The 17,593-nt window shown below is 39.8% G+C and overlaps 1 protein-coding gene across 4 annotated transcripts in view; it reads right to left on the bottom strand.

Annotated features, from left to right (window-relative positions):
- Positions 1-17,593, bottom strand: part of LOC129776222 (synaptotagmin-5) — a 92,542-nt gene that overhangs the window by 9,738 nt on the left and 65,211 nt on the right. For 3 of the 4 annotated variants that reach the window (XM_055781739.1, XM_055781738.1, XM_055781737.1), the window contains exons 2-5: positions 11,641-12,013; positions 3,901-4,082; positions 3,549-3,847; positions 3,369-3,489 (exon numbers count right to left, since the gene is read on the bottom strand). In XM_055781739.1, coding sequence (XP_055637714.1) covers positions 3,369-3,489; positions 3,549-3,847; positions 3,901-4,082; positions 11,641-11,855 — 817 coding nt within the window. In that variant the 5' untranslated portion in view covers positions 11,856-12,013. The remainder of the gene's footprint in view (positions 1-3,368; positions 3,490-3,548; positions 3,848-3,900; positions 4,083-11,640; positions 12,014-17,593) is intronic. The other variant, XM_055781740.1, reaches the window with a different exon arrangement.

The following is a 17,593-nucleotide window of genomic DNA, read 5'->3' as shown; positions in this document are numbered from 1 at the left end:
GGCGTAGCGTGACCGAGTGACACCCGGGGCTACTAGGGTGTCATCCTTTCTTCTTCTTCTTCTTATATGGCACTAACGTTCCTAGAGGAACATCGCCGTCTCAACGTAGTATTACTAGCGTCATTTTTATTAGTACTCAGTTGAGATTTCTATGCCAAATAACACGCCTTGAATGCATTCTGAGTGGCAAGCTCTAGAATGCGCGTGTACCAGTGCAGGCCGGAAAAAAACTTTCTTTGACAAAAAATCTCCCGGCCAGAACGGGAATCGAACCCGAACCCCCGGCATGATAATATATGACGCTAATCACTCAACCACGGGAGCACAACACCTTTCCATAATACTAAGTTTTCGTTTTCGAATGAAAAATCAAACTTATACAAACCAGAAACATAAAACCTTAAACCCGAAACATAAAACCACCTTCAAATGTCTACGGAGTCTCGGTATCTCTAGCAAAGGCTGCCTTTCCGGAACGTCGTAATTGCCAGTTCGTCAATTCGACTTTTTCAGTCCGCTGTCGGGTATCATAATATGTTTCGAGCTTAACTCGCTTGAAAACTTTCCGCTTCTTCTTTAGGCGATTTTGACCATTCTTGTAATTTCCGATGAAAAGGACCAATGCACTCCAACATTCCCACTTCCATCTTTGGACCGGGCCCGGGAGGCTTGCGCCTGGTTTACTCCTCTTATGAGGAATTCTCCTTTCAGTAGTGAATTTCGAATCGTTGGACTTTGATAAAATGGCCATTCCGACTAGACTGTTCCTTTCAAAAGCGAAAAAAAATACCAGTGCATTGAGATGACCCGTCTAAGGAACACACCCGGGGCGGACAAAACGCCCCCCCCCCCTTACACCTCGCCACAGGATCAGAACCTCATCTATCGGATTCCATAGCAAACTCAAATTATACCGTTTTTGCAGTTGAGTTATAAACTAAAGTAAACGTTAATGAAGAGAAATCGATCTTTATTTTCTACATCACTTTCCTTCTGAGTCCCTCTTTTGTGGTGAAATCTGATGTCTTACTTATATAAAACAAACAATTCATGAGCAAAGAGGAAAAATTTTAAGCAGTGTATTCTTTATTATTGCCAGTACTGTAATGGTGATGGTAGAAGCAAAAAGTATCGATACGAATTTGGATCCCTTTTTGAACATGGAGTGCTCATAAATATTCAACCATAGTGTTGTATTGACCATGGTACTATCTTATATTGATTCATATGGAGTGTCTTTTGAATAAAATCATGTGCGCAGAATGAACAGAAAGTAGGTATTGTTAAGATTATAAGAGAAGTTTTCAAACATTTGTATGAAGATAAAGGGTGTGTCACATCAAATTGCATCACGGAAAAAACGCTGTAGAAATTTAATTATTAGGAATTATATCTTCAGCTTTCGCTTATAATCAGATAAGAGTATATAGATCACGTTGGCCATGCTTCACTGTCAATTTTTCGTAAATCTGGAAAAATGTCGTCGAACGAAAAAGAGCGTCGTGAATTAATCCTGTGCACTCATTTCGAGAATCCGGAGTTGTCACATCGGGACATCGGTAAGATGCTGGGAATCGTCCAATCCACGGTCAGCAGAGTACTAAAACGATACTTCGAGAACCTAACCATCGACTGGAAGGTGAAGAACGGCTAAAATGGATGCTCCGTCAGTGAAAAAGATCACAAGCGCGTAGTTAAGCAGTTTAGACGTGATCCGAGAAGTTCGGTCCGGGATGTCGCCAATAAGCTGAATTTGTCAAGTTCATTCGTCCAGCGGACCAAGCAGCGGGAGGGCCTGCGTACATACAAGGTTAAGAAGGCTCCTAACCGCGACGAAAGGCAAAACATGGTGGGGAAGACGCGAGCCCGGAAACTGTACACCGAAATGCTGACGAAGCCGCATTGCCTGGTAATGGACGACGAAATCTCCGTCAAAGCGGACTTTCGTCAGCTGCCGGGCCTGTTGTTCTTCTCCGCAGTTTGTCCTCTGCGGAGAAGAACAACAGGCCCGGCAGCGTTCCGGAGGAGATTCGCAAGCAGAAACTATCCAAGTTTGCCAAAAAGTACATGGTGTGGCAAGCGATCTGCTCTTGCGGAAAGCGGAGCGCCCCCTTCGTGATGACCGGCACGGTAAACGGGCAGGTTTACCTTAAGGAGTGCCTACAGAAGCGCTTACTACCACTATTGAAGCAGCACGAGGGCCCGACCATCTTCTGGCCGGATCTCGCTTCGTGCCACTATTCAAAGGACGTGTTGGAGTGGTACGAAGCCAACGGGGTCACCTTCGTGCCAAAGGAAATGAACCCGCCCAACGCGCCGGAGCTTCGCCTAATAGAGAAATATTGGGCGATTATGAAGCAGGCCCTCCGGAAGAACCCAAAAGTTGTCAAATCGGAGGCGGACTTCAAGAGAAAATGGATTTCTGTTCAAAAAAACTACAACCTGACGTTGTACAGAACCTTATGGACGGGGTAAAGAGGAAGGTGCGAGCATACGGGCTTGGGCTCGAAGTATGAATAAAAAGAAAATGCCAAAAGCTGTTTAATAGTTTTTATTTTACTGTCTAAACTTTTCAAAAGGATCGGTCTACTGGGCGAATTTCTACAGCGTTTTTTCCGTGATGCAATTTGATGTGACACACCCTTTATAATCTGACTTTGTGAATTATGTGTTTATTTTCAGAAACAGAATAGATGCAGTGACATTTTTTTGTAGCAACTCATGGAGTCTGTTCATCAGTCATCGCACACGTTTTAAAGATTGAAAATGGTGTATTTGTTCAATTTTCCAGTTCAAGCCATATTCGAGAAAACCTCTGTGAAAAGGAAACGACAAAATTTACATTAGGATTCATCGTCCTTAAGCCAAAAATATATAGTGTAATATTTCATATGCTCACATTTGTTAAACTTATAAGAAAAACTCTTGCGAAAAACCCAACGGATTCATGCACGCAGAAGCCTGATTCACTCTCGTAATAAATCGAACTCAGGCATTGGGTATCATATGTTTGCCAGAAACCCCACTTGACAGCTATGTGTTGTGCCCTAGCTAGTAATATCGTCTACTCTTTGTTAAAGCATGCCTCTTGGCAAAACACTACCATAGCCAATAAATTTCGCAATAAATTCCGGTCGTTGCAAGTTTACATCCGAATGGTGAGATGGAAAATACCACTTTTCCCTTAGCTTAGCATAAAATATTGCAATTGTACTGCACTCGATAGATGCGCCCCTGTTTTTTTTAATCGATTATTGAACATTAAATTTATCGTCGATAAAAGTATGCGCAATGTATAAATCCTTACTTGAACTATCGAGCACTTACTTTCCACCTCATGAAATGTAACAATGTTTATCATGCCTCACCTGGATTTAACGTCTTCTTGTGTATTCTAGTTTGCCACACATTATTGCGATCTGGAAGCAGTCTTATTTTTGCATATGGATCCGCCGTTCCACTAAAATCACGCGGTTGCAAGTCTTGAGCCTGGAGAACAAAAAAAACCGTAGTTTATATTCCGCAAAAAAAACATTCAAAATGTCAACCTCAACAAGCTTCACATTCAGAATCCCGGCACTAGGATCATAGTTCAGTGCTAGGTGTATGGATCCACGTGAATCATCTCCCGGATCGATTTTAATTTTCTGCGTTGAGCTCACCACGGGTTCCTCGCCGGCATCGTCCTGTCGATTGTTCTTCGCTTTCACTGTGGAAGTGGTTGGTTTTGCGGGACTCGTCGTGCTGAACACCACGTGTTTATCGGTGCTAGCTATGGGAACCGATCCCACTACTATGACGGATCTACAGCTACTCGATGAATCCGCACTGTCTTCGGGAGCTTCTTCTGGGGGAGTAGGTGATCATTTTTTTTCAAATAGTCGAAAGAGTACAACATACCGTCAGAAGAATCGATAAGCTGACCAATGCCGTTAGACTTTTTGTACAATCCCTGGGAAGCCCAGAAAGGTGGGTCGTCCGCTTTTGCCAGTGGACTTCCATTGTTTCGGTTTAGATATCTGGAGGTTCCTGCCACGGCATCAACATTGTACGGTATGGGACAGTTAACCTGGCGGTCGTGTCTATAAGAATTAAGCGTATTGTGAGATATCGTGATTGCTTATACATTGCAGAATCGCTTTCTATAGGTGGAGCATATTGCGCAACATGTTGTTAAGTTGTCGGCTGGTGATTGATTCGTGTAGTGTGAACCTTACCTTACCTGAACCTTTATGAACTGAATTCAATCAGTACCCCACAAAATCTTTTAAATGCCAATATGCGAGAATCAACCACGAATATATAGGTATTGCAAAGCAATCTTTCCAGCTTTATCAACGTGTAATCAAACGAATCTTAAATCATCTCCCAAACAGTTTTGAAATTTTTTGAATGAGCAGTACCATGAAGCTAACCTGCCATCGTCTATTACGTTCATCGGAAGCGTGGCATCTACTCAGTAGGAAATCTGCAACCTATTTTCAACCAATTAGGCTCAAAGTTGTACACAATATACAATCCACTTCAAGGAGTGTTGTTACGACATAAAAAATTGGAAAATTGGAAGAAAAATGATTTTATATATGATCAGAGTGCGTTTCTGAAATTGAGCTTCTAATGGAAATCGTAATTCAGTAATGAATATGTGTTCTATGTGATGGAAACATCTTCTTATCACGTGTTTGACAAAATCATGAATTAAGATTGTGTTTCGAAGTGATTTAAAATTTATCGATTTCCCTCATCTATATATATATATATATATATATATATATATATATATATATATATATATATATATATATATAAAAATGTTCTGTTCGTTTGTGTACGCGTCAAAAACTCGAAAAGTACGGAACCAATTGAGCTCAAAGTTGTACACAATATACAATTCAGTTCCTAGTTTTGATACCAATTTTCGCTGTACAATTGCCCATGTTGCCGCAGCCCGGAATAACATATACAGAAGTCATTCGCAATTTGGACTATCTTCAACTAGACTTATCTATATTATCTTCAACGAAAAAGGTCTTGCTAATTTGTTCGATAGAACGAATTCTTGCACACAATTTTGTGTTACATACAACATTCATGGGAACGAAGTTGAATGAAAGAATGCAAAATACATGATTTAGCATCCACTCGCAAAACATATCTCTTTTATTTTTTCAAATTGCTCACTTGTTTTATTATTTTTACTGCTGCTGTTTTAGGGGAAAAAATTGCTGGATAAAATTTCCGACTAATGGTATACATTATAACATACGAGGTATAAGGTATAACGAGACTGGTTACGAAAAAGGGTTATATTTTAAAAATTACGGTACAACGAAATGCTCCCCTTCAATATACTTCCCTTGGCTCCTCACACACCTTTCCATACGTTTTTTCCATTGTTCGAAACAGTGCTGAAACTTTTGTGATGGCGTTCAAAAGCCTGAAACGGAAATCGGGTACCTTTCAACACGGATTTGATCTTGGGGAATAGAAAAAAGTCGCATGGGGCTAGATCTGGCGTGTACGGGGCATGTTCGAGCACTGGAATGCCCTTATCGGCTAAAAATTGCTTCACCGACAGCGCGTTATGGGCAGGTGCGTTGTTGTTTGTGTTTTTCGTCACACATGATTTCCCACGCGCACTACAAACCACGTTCCATTCAAACCACTGCTGCTCGCAAATTACTGTACGTTTATAGCAGACATTTCAAGCTACCGAACGCACTTTTCGTTCACTGCCACACACCCCCCCCCCCCCTTCTGGGACGCCATCCAGGCGCGCAGTCTCGTTATTTAAGAGCCATACCTCGTATATCGTAAAAACGATTATGCGTAACACGCATTTGAAAACTTTTAATAAACGTTAAATTTTTGTAGAGTGACCCCCCTATATAGAAATCAAAGACGTAGTCCTACGTCAAAAGTGTCAAATCTTTGACCTCCCATCGAACAGTGTACTTTCACCATCATATTGCGTTTTTAGTCATTAAAGTTGGAAATGCTCTCTCTTGTTTTTCCTCGAATGTTTTACGTCAAAAATATATGAACGTAATCCATAATCCTCGTTAACAGGGAAAAGGAAAAGTTTTCTGCTCAATCGATCACCCAACTGACTAACTGGAGCTGTTCATGAAATAGCAAAACGAATAGGAAGCTGTGCAATCAATCAATGAACATCTGGAAATTCGTTGGCAAATGACAAGTGGTACAGTGAACGTTAACATTAATCTTGTACCTATATTTTTCCTCGGTCGTTATGTATTGAGCAGGAAGTTTTATGAATGGCATGTATTCGTTATTCATGCGTCAGAAATAGATCTTGCGAAAAAGAAAAAGTATAATAATCATAAGATAACATGCTGTCGCCAATTTCACTAATTATCTCGAGTTCAAAGAACAATTTGTACAAAAGAAAGTTTTCGTTCTGTTTTGTTCGATAATTAGTGATAAAGTTTCTCGTTCCTTCGTGTCAGAACTACGATAAAAATTAATCACTCGTACTACTCCTTGTTCTTTTGCTGCTAGTATTGGTAAGTCAGGAAGTACACATGAAATTTTATAGCAGATCATAATGTGACCGAAAGTTCGAAACTGATATCAGTGAAGTGGTGCAGAAACGGGTCCATTGGGGGTGGCAATGGATGAATGGAAAAAAATTTATTATTGAATTTCAAAAACCGACCATGTAGGGGAAAAGGGGGGAATTTGGACCACTTAAGCAAAACGCCTAATATTTCCAAACCAATACGGTCTAAATCAAAACTGTCACATTGTATACCTAGCTACACTTGTTTTCTCTCAATCAATAATGTTGATTCATAATATCAAGCTTCAAACTACCAGATATATCATAAAATAAAAGAGATGATTTTTGGACATTAAAATTTGATGCGGGGTGATTTGGTCCAGTGTGTATTTCATCGAGAAAAATATATTTATGTTTATGTGAAGTATTTTGGGATAATGTTACAAGCAGTAACAGTGTTTTGGGATTTATACCAGGTGTCTTGGCCAGATTCCAGACCAGAAAAATTGGATTGACACCATCTCGAATTCTGCATGAATCTTTTCACTGTTGCTCGAGCATTTTCACACACTTTCGTTGTTGGTCAAAGAAAATCCGTTCTTGCTGGCCTGTGTTGCTCTTTCAAGCTCCTTCTTCTTCCAACGTTGTCTGCCCATCCTGTTTTTGTAATCCCATGACATCTAGAATCAATTAGATCAAAGAAAAGCGTCAAACCTGTAGGACCAATTCACCCCACAGAAACGTGTCCATGTCGCCCCACACAACACGCAAAAGTTGAAATATAATTAATTTCATTTATTGTTATCAAACTTACAGTTTCGCTGTACCAAATTGTTCCTCTTCTGTAGGCGAACAGAACTTTACTGCACAATACTCGAAAAGTTTGTTCAATCAGCGGGAAAAACCTTAAAACCACGATCGGAAAACTCACATTTTTTGACAATCAAAGTGCTTGTTGTGTTTATGCTACCGTTTCCTTCCACCTGTCGAATTTTACCAAAGTTTTTTTTACGTTAATTACATACGGTTCAATAATAAAAGAAAATGTCATTATAAAAAATCCAGGTTGAGCCGTACTTTTTGAGATAAAGGGGTGGTCCAAATCATCCCGTATGTCCAACTCACCCCGTGTTACCCTACATTTTGTTTATTGGCCTAAAAAATTATCTGTGCAACGTTCCAGCGCTATCAGACATGATTTAGGGATGCCTCAAAGCGCTCAAAGTTTTGATTTTTTCATCCTCGAAAATATTCCAAGGGAGGAGTAAAGATCTGGTGTCATCTCGAAAAAATTTTTTTTTGCCGAAAATCGACCTTTTGGGACTTGTACATTTTATTTATTGGTCCAAAAAATTACCTGTGCAAAATTTCAGCTCAATCGGACATGATTTAGGGGTGCCTCAAAACACTCAAAGTTTTGATTTTTTCGTCGTTCAGGTTAAGTTCCAAAAAGTTGATTATCGGCCAAAATTTTGTTTTCGAGATAACACCTGATCTCGACGTTTTATGAATTTTTAAGTCATTTGGTATCGAAAAAAAATCGATTTTTTAAATTTTCTTTACTCCCCCCTTGGAAGATTTTCGAGGATCAAAAAATCTAAACTTTGAGAGCTATGAGGCACCCATAAATTATGTCCAATTGAGCAGAAATTTTGCACAGATCATTTTTTCGGCCAATATACAAAACGTACATGGTCGGTTCATTACATTTCGATTTTTTTTTTTTAAGGATTTTCGACCAAATTTTTTTTCGAGATGACACCATATCTCGACGTTTCATGCATTTTAAGTCTTTTGTCATCGAAAAAAATAGTTCGATTTTCCAAATTTCCTTTAAAAAATCTAAACTTTGAGCGCTTTGAGGCACCCCTAAATCATTACCGATTGAGCTGAAACTTTGCACAGGTAATTTTTTTTTAAACAAAATGTACATGGTCGGTTTTTGAAATTTGACATGACCATTTTCGCTGCTACACTAGGATGCTTTGGAGGACGATTCTGTTGGCTGTAGTACGTATGAAGAGCGCGAGTTTCCTGAAATTAACCATGGTTTTCGTAAAAAAAATTGGTACAATCTACAGTACAATTTATGATAAAATAGTACATCAAATCAAACACAAGATAAAATATATTAATAAAATATAAATCTATATATACAGGCTTTTCCAACTTTAAATTCCGAAAGTAAATTGAAATAAAACACACTTAGAAATCGAATTTCGACGAAACTTTCATTTCAAATTAAAGTTTGGTTTATGCCATTATGTGCGAAATACAACATCATTCAAATGTCCACCTAGGGCTTCCTCGCACACCTTGATCCGGAACAGGCCACTTTCGATGACTTTTCGGCACATATGGGGCGGTATCTCGGTCATAACTTCACGATATTGTCTTTCAAATGTTCAAGAATTTGCGGAGAGTTGGCATAGACACGGTCTTTAGCATAACCCCACAAAAAAAAAAAAGGCTAGCGGGTTCAAATCGCATGATCTGGACGGCCAATTGTCATCACCAAAACGCGAAATTATGCGTCCCTCAAATTTCGTTCGCAATATGGCCATGTTCGATCGTGTTGTGTGGCACGTGGCGCCGTCCAGCTGAGTCCACATGTCATCCGTATCCATATCTTCAATTTGCGGCAAAAAAAATCGGTTAACATGCGGCCATAGCGCTCACCATTCACAGCTACCGTCTCGCCGTCCTCATTTTCAAAGAAATACGGCCCGATGACTCCACCAGACCATAATGCGCACCAAACAGTGACTTTTGGCGGATGCAATGGCCTCTCAATAATCACGTGTGGATTTTCTGAGCCCCATATACGGAAATTTTGGGTGTTGACATAACCACCGAGCCCGAAATGTGCCTCATCGCTGAAGAAAATTTGATGCGAAAATTCAGCATTTTGCTGCTGTTGTTCGTTCACCCAATCGACGTATGCCCGACGCATTCCATGGTCACCACGCTCTAATTTTTGTACCAGTTGGACTTTATATGGATGTAGGTGCAAGTCCAAATGCAAAATTCGCCACAATGATGTGTTTGACAAGCCCAATTGCTGAGCACGCCGTGGAATCGAAACATTCGGGTCATCCTCCAAACTGGCAGCAACAGCAGCAATATTTTCGGTCGAACGCACATTACGATGATGCACAGGTTTCACAATATCCGCTACGGATCCAGTTTGTTCGAATTTATGCACTACATTAGCGATTGTGTGCTCTGTAGGCCCTTATCTAAGGGGGGCTGCCACACAAATTAAACACAAATTTGTGAATTACTCGGGAATTAATCAAGCAAATGAAACCAAATTTGGCATGTGAAGGTTTTAGGGTGCAATAAATGTTTCTATGATAGTTAGAATCTCCACCCCCCTCTATAAGGGGGACCTGTCATACAAATGAAACAATAAATGGTGGTTAGACTCTCCACCCCTCTCTCTAAGGGGGGGTGCCATACAAATGAAACACAAATTTCTGTATTACTCGAGAAAAGATCAAGCAAATGAAACCAAATTTGGTATGTGAAGGTTTTAGGGTGCAATAAATGTTTCTATGATGATTAGACTCTCCACTCTCTTTAAGAGGGGGATGCCATACAAATGAAACACAAATTTCTGAATTACTCGAGAATTAATCAAGTAAATGAAACCAAATTAGGCATATGGAGGTTTTAGGATGCAATAAATGTTTCTATGATGGATGAAACTCAAATTTCTGCATTATTCGAGAATTAATCAAGCAAATGAAACCAAATTTTGCATGTGAAGGTTTTAGGGTACAATAAATGATTCTAAATGAAACACAAATTTTTGCATAATTCGAGAATTAATCAAGCAAATGAAACCAAATTTGACATGTGGAGATTTTAGGATGCAATAAATGTTTTTACGGTGGTGAGACACTTCACCCCCCTCTCTAGGGGAGCTGCCATACAAATGAAAGAAAAATTTCTGCATAATTCGAAAACTATTCAAACAAATAGAGCCAAATTTGGCATGTGAAGGTTTTACGGGGCACGAAATGTTTCTATGGTGAATACACTCCTCCCCCCTCTCTAAGGGGTGGCTGCCATACAAACGAAACACAAAATTCTGCATAACTCGAGAACTAATCAAGTACAATTCGGGATGTGGAGGTTTTTGGGTATGGGAAATGTTTCTATGAAGGTATGAAACCCCTCCCTCCTCTGGAATGGAGAGAGGGTCCCATAAAAATATTACACATATTTCAACCAAACATGACAATTAAAAATTTTCGGAAAACTCTGAGGGAAAAAGGGAAAATTCGGAAAATTAAATTCCCATATGTTCTACAATTACAAATTTGCGCTAGCGAAATTGATCTTTGGTCGAAACTGGAAATAGATTTTAATGTGATGAAACGCACTCCTATATTTTCTTCTATCTATACAAAAAAAAATTGCCGGATGTGTTGATAAGAGCAGAACTCGAGGAAGGAATTGTCCGATTTAGGACTGTCTTTACTCTATCATATTTTATGTATAAAACATTTATTCCATGTAACGGAGAAACATGTTATTTGCAAGTGGTTGAAAAATCTTGAACAAGAATTGTGTCTGAAAATAATCCGACATTATAATGATGAGTTTTGTTAGAAATACTAGGAATTTTATAGTAAAAGGTAAACTAAACGGGGTCGATTAAAGGATCAATCAATGAACAGTTCTGCGATTAGACCCATGAACTTGCTCATAGTAAGAAAACGTGAATGTTTGAAGGTATTGATAACAAAAAACAAATTTTGGACGGGACGAAGTTTGCCGGGTCAGCTAGTATATAATAAAATTGATGCCTGATTTAGGAATAATCGTAGAAAATGTGTCTTTTTTGTCCATCTCCAATCAGTGCGTTTTCCTGCAATTTCACGTCGGAAAACAAAGGTGTTACTTATTAGGTTTCTAGAAATTGTTTCGAAATTGATTTTACAAACCCAAAGTTTAAAACTCGAGTTTATTCCTAATATATTCCTATGAACCCATGTAGAAGTTCCCCTCTTGAACACTGGTTCTGAATTACGATAGCAGAAAACTTTCCACGTTTTCTTTCGCATCAAATCAAAACTCACGCAAATCACATAATTCGCTGTGCTTACCCTTGGCTGCACGCTTCCCGTTCCTGTGCAGTCTCGAGCAGATTTTTCTCGAACCAATTCAGCCGGTACCGCTTGGAGCAGGTGATATAAATGAGCAGCCCCAGCAATGATACTATTAGCAACGAGGTGGAAGCATAAACTACCACCTGAAACGCCGACACCGGCAGCTCCGTGTCCTCACCCTGATGGTTCGGAATGTTTTCCAGCGTTTTCATGTTCCAGGGGTGGCTTTGAAGCAGATTTTTCTTAGGAACCACCACTTGTTGACACTGATGTCATATTTAATAGGATCGATAAAATTCTCTGGGGATATTTTTGTACTCTCATAGTTAGCTTGTTTCGCCTAGCCGGGTTGTTCCGGTGGATTGTCAGTCTGGAAGAAATAGGAGAAAAAAAGAAGTTACACATCACTCTGGTGTCGAACACTGGTAGGAGATTATTTCCAACAAGTTTTCCGCTTCTGAGAAGTGTCGGATCGTTCGAGATCCTCTTGGCGGCTTTGATGGATAGCTATTTACGTTCGCTCTCAGAAAGGGACTTATGGTTTGAGTGGATTTCATTTAATTATAGAAAGTGGTAAAATGCCTTCCTCTGAAATATAGGCGGTACTCTTCATCCGTGTATATAAACACCGGTGATGGCAAATCGGTTCAGTTTTCTGCTCGTTGGGACGTACGTTGAGACCGCATAAGTCCATCTAATACACGGTATATTGTCAGATTATAATCGATTTCATTACGCTTCACATGCTAGAAACTGTATCGTGCTGAGGGAACAATGACTATTTTTATGTCGTGTTGAAGCAGTCCAGACTTTAAGCTTCTTTTGAAACTTATGCTCTCACGCATTCTTCGGAGTGCTACTATATTATGAAAATCCCAATTTCAAACAAGGATTATAATTGAGGTTTCCATTCGATTCAGGAAAGATATGAGCATCTGGAGATTCTTTTGTAAACAATTTCCTTATATTACTTTTTGCATAACGTGTTGAGTATGGGGATACAATCTAGAGAAGATGTGAAAATGGAATTTCATCCCACTGGATGAGTGGAGCTGTGTAGGCGTAAGTGAATAGAATTGCCTTGAGGGGGAAACGAATATAAATCAAACGTTGCTAAAGAAGCAGCGAATCGAAGTGCGAAGCTATCCGTCAATCATTCTGTTGCCGGGCGAAGATGGGGGGAATGAGTGATGGGGCATAACGTGAATAACAACCAAATAATCGAAGCATTTCGCAGGAAAATTTGCCCAGAGGATAGTATATGATGTGCCAAACGACGCATTCAACCATTTCTAATGAGTGAATGAAAAATAAATTGAAATGATAACCAAAATAAATAAAATGATTACCACCTTCCAGAGAACAATATGAACTACGTTTCCGAATTTTCCAACATAATTGTGTTTCTGTTCCAGCCCATTGCCACTCCAATTGGAGATTCCACTTAAGAGATAACGCTCGGAATACCATCTGGTGTTGAATAAATATTTTGGTGCAATTTCTCCTTACTTTAGGGCATCGTTTGTGTCGTATTCGCTTTGAGTTTATTTTGACACGTAGTAAGCAAAAGCTATGATGTGAATATCCGTCGAATGTCGTCGTATTTTGACCGTCGACACGTTGTTAAGGATCAGAAATTCGATGATGATTGAATGGAATGGATATTTTTCGTATTCGTAATGGTATCTCCATTTGTACCAGGTGTGCAAGTTTATATTGTGCGGTCGACAATTCACAATTCAAAAGATTTTCCAATTTCGGCCGAAAAAAGGAGCTCTGTGTGTGGTGGTACCAGGGGTGCTTGATGTACCATGGCGAATACAGTTCGCTACCGACAATAAGTAACTTAAACTTTGCATTGATGGAAAAAGACCGGAATTGGTCCGAAGTCATGGAAAAGTGACATCACAGCATGACAACGCACTGGCGCATACCGCTCAAGTCGCAAAGGACGCAATAAAAACCCTTAACTACGGAACGTTATCGCAACAGCCGTACTCTTCTGTCATGGCTCCGTCACTTTTTCACTTCAATGGGACAGATGTCAAATATAAAGTTGTCTGAAAATCGGTCAGTGAACGGTTTTCGTCATGAAATTTTCGGAAAGGAATACATAATGTGCCTGAGAGATGGGCGAAATGTGAAGTATTATTATGCGTTTGCTTCATCGAAAAATCGGACAATTTCAACTCGCACACCTGGTATATTCCAAATGTTATGTAGATGGTTGAAAAAAAAACGTAGCGTTTGATAGTGAATGTTCACTAGTTTTTTTCATTGTGTCGTATCGTATACGTATTTTTATCCACATTGTTTCGGAAAGAACTAGAAAGCTATATGTGATAGGGTTATTTTACGTTTTTGCTACCTGCGAGGTAAAACTGCAACGAAGGCGGCCGAAAAAAATCGTGTAGTTTATGGACCCGATACTGTAACGATAGGCACAGCACAGAGTTGACGCAAAAAAATCATTTAGACCGAATCAACGCCTGCGATGTACTGCTGAAACGGAACGAACTCGAACCATTTTTGAAGAAGACTGGTGACTGGTGATGAAAGGTTGATCACGTACGACAACCTAAAGAGAAAAAAGTCGTGGTCGAAGCGCGGTGAGCTGTCCCAAACCATCGCCAAGCTCGGATTGACGGCTAGGAAGATTTTGCTGTGTGTTTGGTGGGATTGGAAGGGAATCATCCACTATGAGCTACTCAACTACGGCCAGACCCTCAACTCGGATCTCTACTGTGAGCAGCTTGACCGTTTAATGCAGGCGATTGACCAGAAGCGACCAGAAATGATCAATAGGATGGTGTTGTTTTCCACCAGGACAACGCTCAGCCTCACACATCTTTGATGACCCGTCAGAAGCTATGGGAGCTTAGATGGGATGTCCTATTGCTCCCACCGTATAGTCCGGACCTGGCTCCAAGTGATTATCATCTCTTCCGGTCCATGCAATACGCTCTTGGTGATACTAAGTTGGCCTCAAAAGAGGCTTGCGAAAACTGGCTGTCTGAGTTTTTTGCAAATAAGGAGGGTGTTTTATAAGGGGGGGGGGGATAATGAGGTTGCTTTCTAAATGGCAACAAATTTGCGAACGCATATTTGACTTAAATTGGATAATTTTGAGTATGTTAAATAAAGCGTCAAAGTTGTCTACCAACTAAGATCAAACTTAGTTGGTAGACAACTTTTACATGATCTAGCAATATTTAATTTAATTTGAAGATGAATTGACTAAAATGATACATTCCAAAGTGATATTATATGGGTTTCGCAAAAAGCTACAGTACAAACCATTCGCACTATAAATTTAGTATAATGATATGGTTCTAAAATTATTATTTTTCTACATACCCTACAGTTACATTTAGGTGCCTATTATATCAAATTCCTTTTCGGAATTCTATTCAATTTGAACGAGGAAAGTGTCACCCATATCTGGGTGACGGGGCGACGAAAGTGTTAACACAATTGAGAGAAGGACCATTACCGACCTACTCCGGTCTGGTGCAACCACCTCGCACTTTGGAATCTTCTCCTTCCTGTGCCCATAGAATCCGATGCGAACACCATATCTGCGGGAAGGAGTCCGGCATTCTAACAACATGTCCCATCCATTTCACGTGTTGGGGAGCTTGGCCTAAAAACTACGATGGTTCACCATTTCCGGCTCTCAACATCGACGGAAAATCCAGAAATCACAACGCCGTCGACGGATACTCCAAAGTGAAGTAAAACTGTATTTCTTTTCAATGCCAATGACAATCGTACATTTAATCAGCTGTTATCCAATCCAATGTTTCTTTCTTTTACACACAGCAAGAGTAGTCCGGTACATAATCTACAGATTTATCGGTAGCCTGAACATACACCCAAACTAGCGTAGGCTGAAAACATTTCATCTTTGGCAGAAATGCTGCCATTTCGTGTGCTGGAGGGTCAAATGCGCAAATAATGAGCTGTTTTAAGAGCTTATTTTAAGAGCTTATTAAAAAAAAGTAAAAAAAAACTTTTTAAGCTAAACGGTTTAATTTACTAAAAGTTATAAAATAATAAAGCAAGTAGCAGTTAGTAGTTATCATATCCCTTCCTTCATTAATCTAGGGCAATGATGAGACTAAAATAAAATCGTGGGCATAACGGGTGTTAAAAAAATGAGATTTTTTTCAATACCTTTCAGTAACTCAAATAAAGAGCGTAAAATTTTCTTTCTCCAAGAAAATTGCTTTTTGGGCTCCCTAGAAACAGTAGGCGTGTTTGGTTTTGCTAGTTTGAATTTAGTCAAAGCAAAGATGGCGTCGAAACAGCACGTGCTCCGCGAACGCATTGTACGGTTCTACGAAACGCATTTCCAGCAAGGAAAAAAGTTCACGGTGGCACATTTTAAGGAAGAAAATGTACCTGTCAGTACGGTATATCGTATCCTGGGTTCCCTGAACGTAGAGCGGAAGGTCGGAAGTGGTCGTCCGGTGACGATAATGACGAAACAGAGGAAGACATCGTTAAAGAAGCTGTTTGACAACAAGGACAAAACCAGCCTGTGTGACGCCGGTCGGAAATATGGCTGCTCCCACGTATTGATCCATCGGACCCTCAAGATGGAAGGAATCGTCTGCAGGAAGAAGACGAGGTCGCCGGAGTACACGGAGGAGCAGATTGAGACGGTTAAATCACAGTGTCGGTGGATGACCAAAAAATACCGCGGGACGTCTTTCGTTCTGGACGACGAAAGCTATTTTCCGCTGTCCAAAACGCATATTCCAGAAAATGATAATTACTACTCCAGCGACAAGTCATCCACACCGCCTGAAGTGAAATACAAGTTCAAGCACAAGTTTGAAAAAAAGGTTATGTTGTACATCGCCATTTCCGACCGGGGCATTTCAAAGCCTTGGTTCAAGCCGAGCGGTCTGGCAATTAATCAACAAATCTATCGAGAAGAGTGCCTCGATAAAATCCTGCTGCCGTTCCTGAACGAGCATTACGCGGATGGGAAGTACGTCTTCTGGCCGGACAAGGCGTCTTCCCATTATGCCAAGAAAACGCTGGCGTATCTTGAGGAGAAAAAGATACCGTTCGTGCCGAAAGATCGTAACCCAACAAACTTGCCCCAGTGCCACCCAATAGAGGATTTCTTTGGCTCACTCAGTGCCCTAGTGTATAAAAACAATTAGAGGGCCAAGGACACGAAGCAACTGACTACAAGAATCCGGAATTGTTTCCGGAAAATGGACGTAAGTGCCGTACAATGTTCTTGTGAGAGCATCGCGACAAAGTTGCGTCGAACAGCAGACCACGGCTCTTACTCAAACATTCACTGACATTTTTTTTTGAAGAAAATACATTATGTTATTAATAAAAAATACAGAAATCGATGAAAAAAAAATTTTTTTATATGTGATTGAAAAAATTCTCATTTTTTATTTAACACCCGTTATGAGGAAACAACTAACTGCGGATAATGGAAATCCGATGTCATGAAATACCCAGTTTTATAATGACTGCAAAGATAAAGGTGTGTTCCAAATTTCAGATTAATCGGACAACAGGAAGGGCTTCAAATTTCTATTAATTTTCAAACATGTTACAAACATACAAATTACAGGGCAAGCTAAATAATAAGAATAATAAAAGCTACAAATGAAACACAAATTTTTGCATATCTCGAAAACAAATCAAGCAAATGAAGCCAAATTTAGCATGTGAAGGTTTACGGGTTTACGAAACGTTTCTATGGTGAATACACTCCTCCTTCTGCATAACTCGAGAATTAATCAAGAACAATTTAGGATGTGAGGGTTTTTGGGTATGAGAAATGTTTCTATAATGGTATGACACCCCTTCTTCCTCTGGAATGGAGAGAGGGTCCCATAAAAATATTACACATATTTCAACCAAAAAATATTCCAACCAAACCTGACAGTTGAAAATTTTCGGAAAACTCTGA

The sequence above is a fragment of the Toxorhynchites rutilus genome, chromosome 3, assembly GCF_029784135.1.
Source record: "Toxorhynchites rutilus septentrionalis strain SRP chromosome 3, ASM2978413v1, whole genome shotgun sequence".
Lineage (NCBI taxonomy): Eukaryota > Metazoa > Arthropoda > Insecta > Diptera > Culicidae > Toxorhynchites > Toxorhynchites rutilus.
The sequence above is the reverse complement of the archived record's forward strand: the minus strand, read 5'-3'. Positions and strand labels throughout refer to the sequence as shown.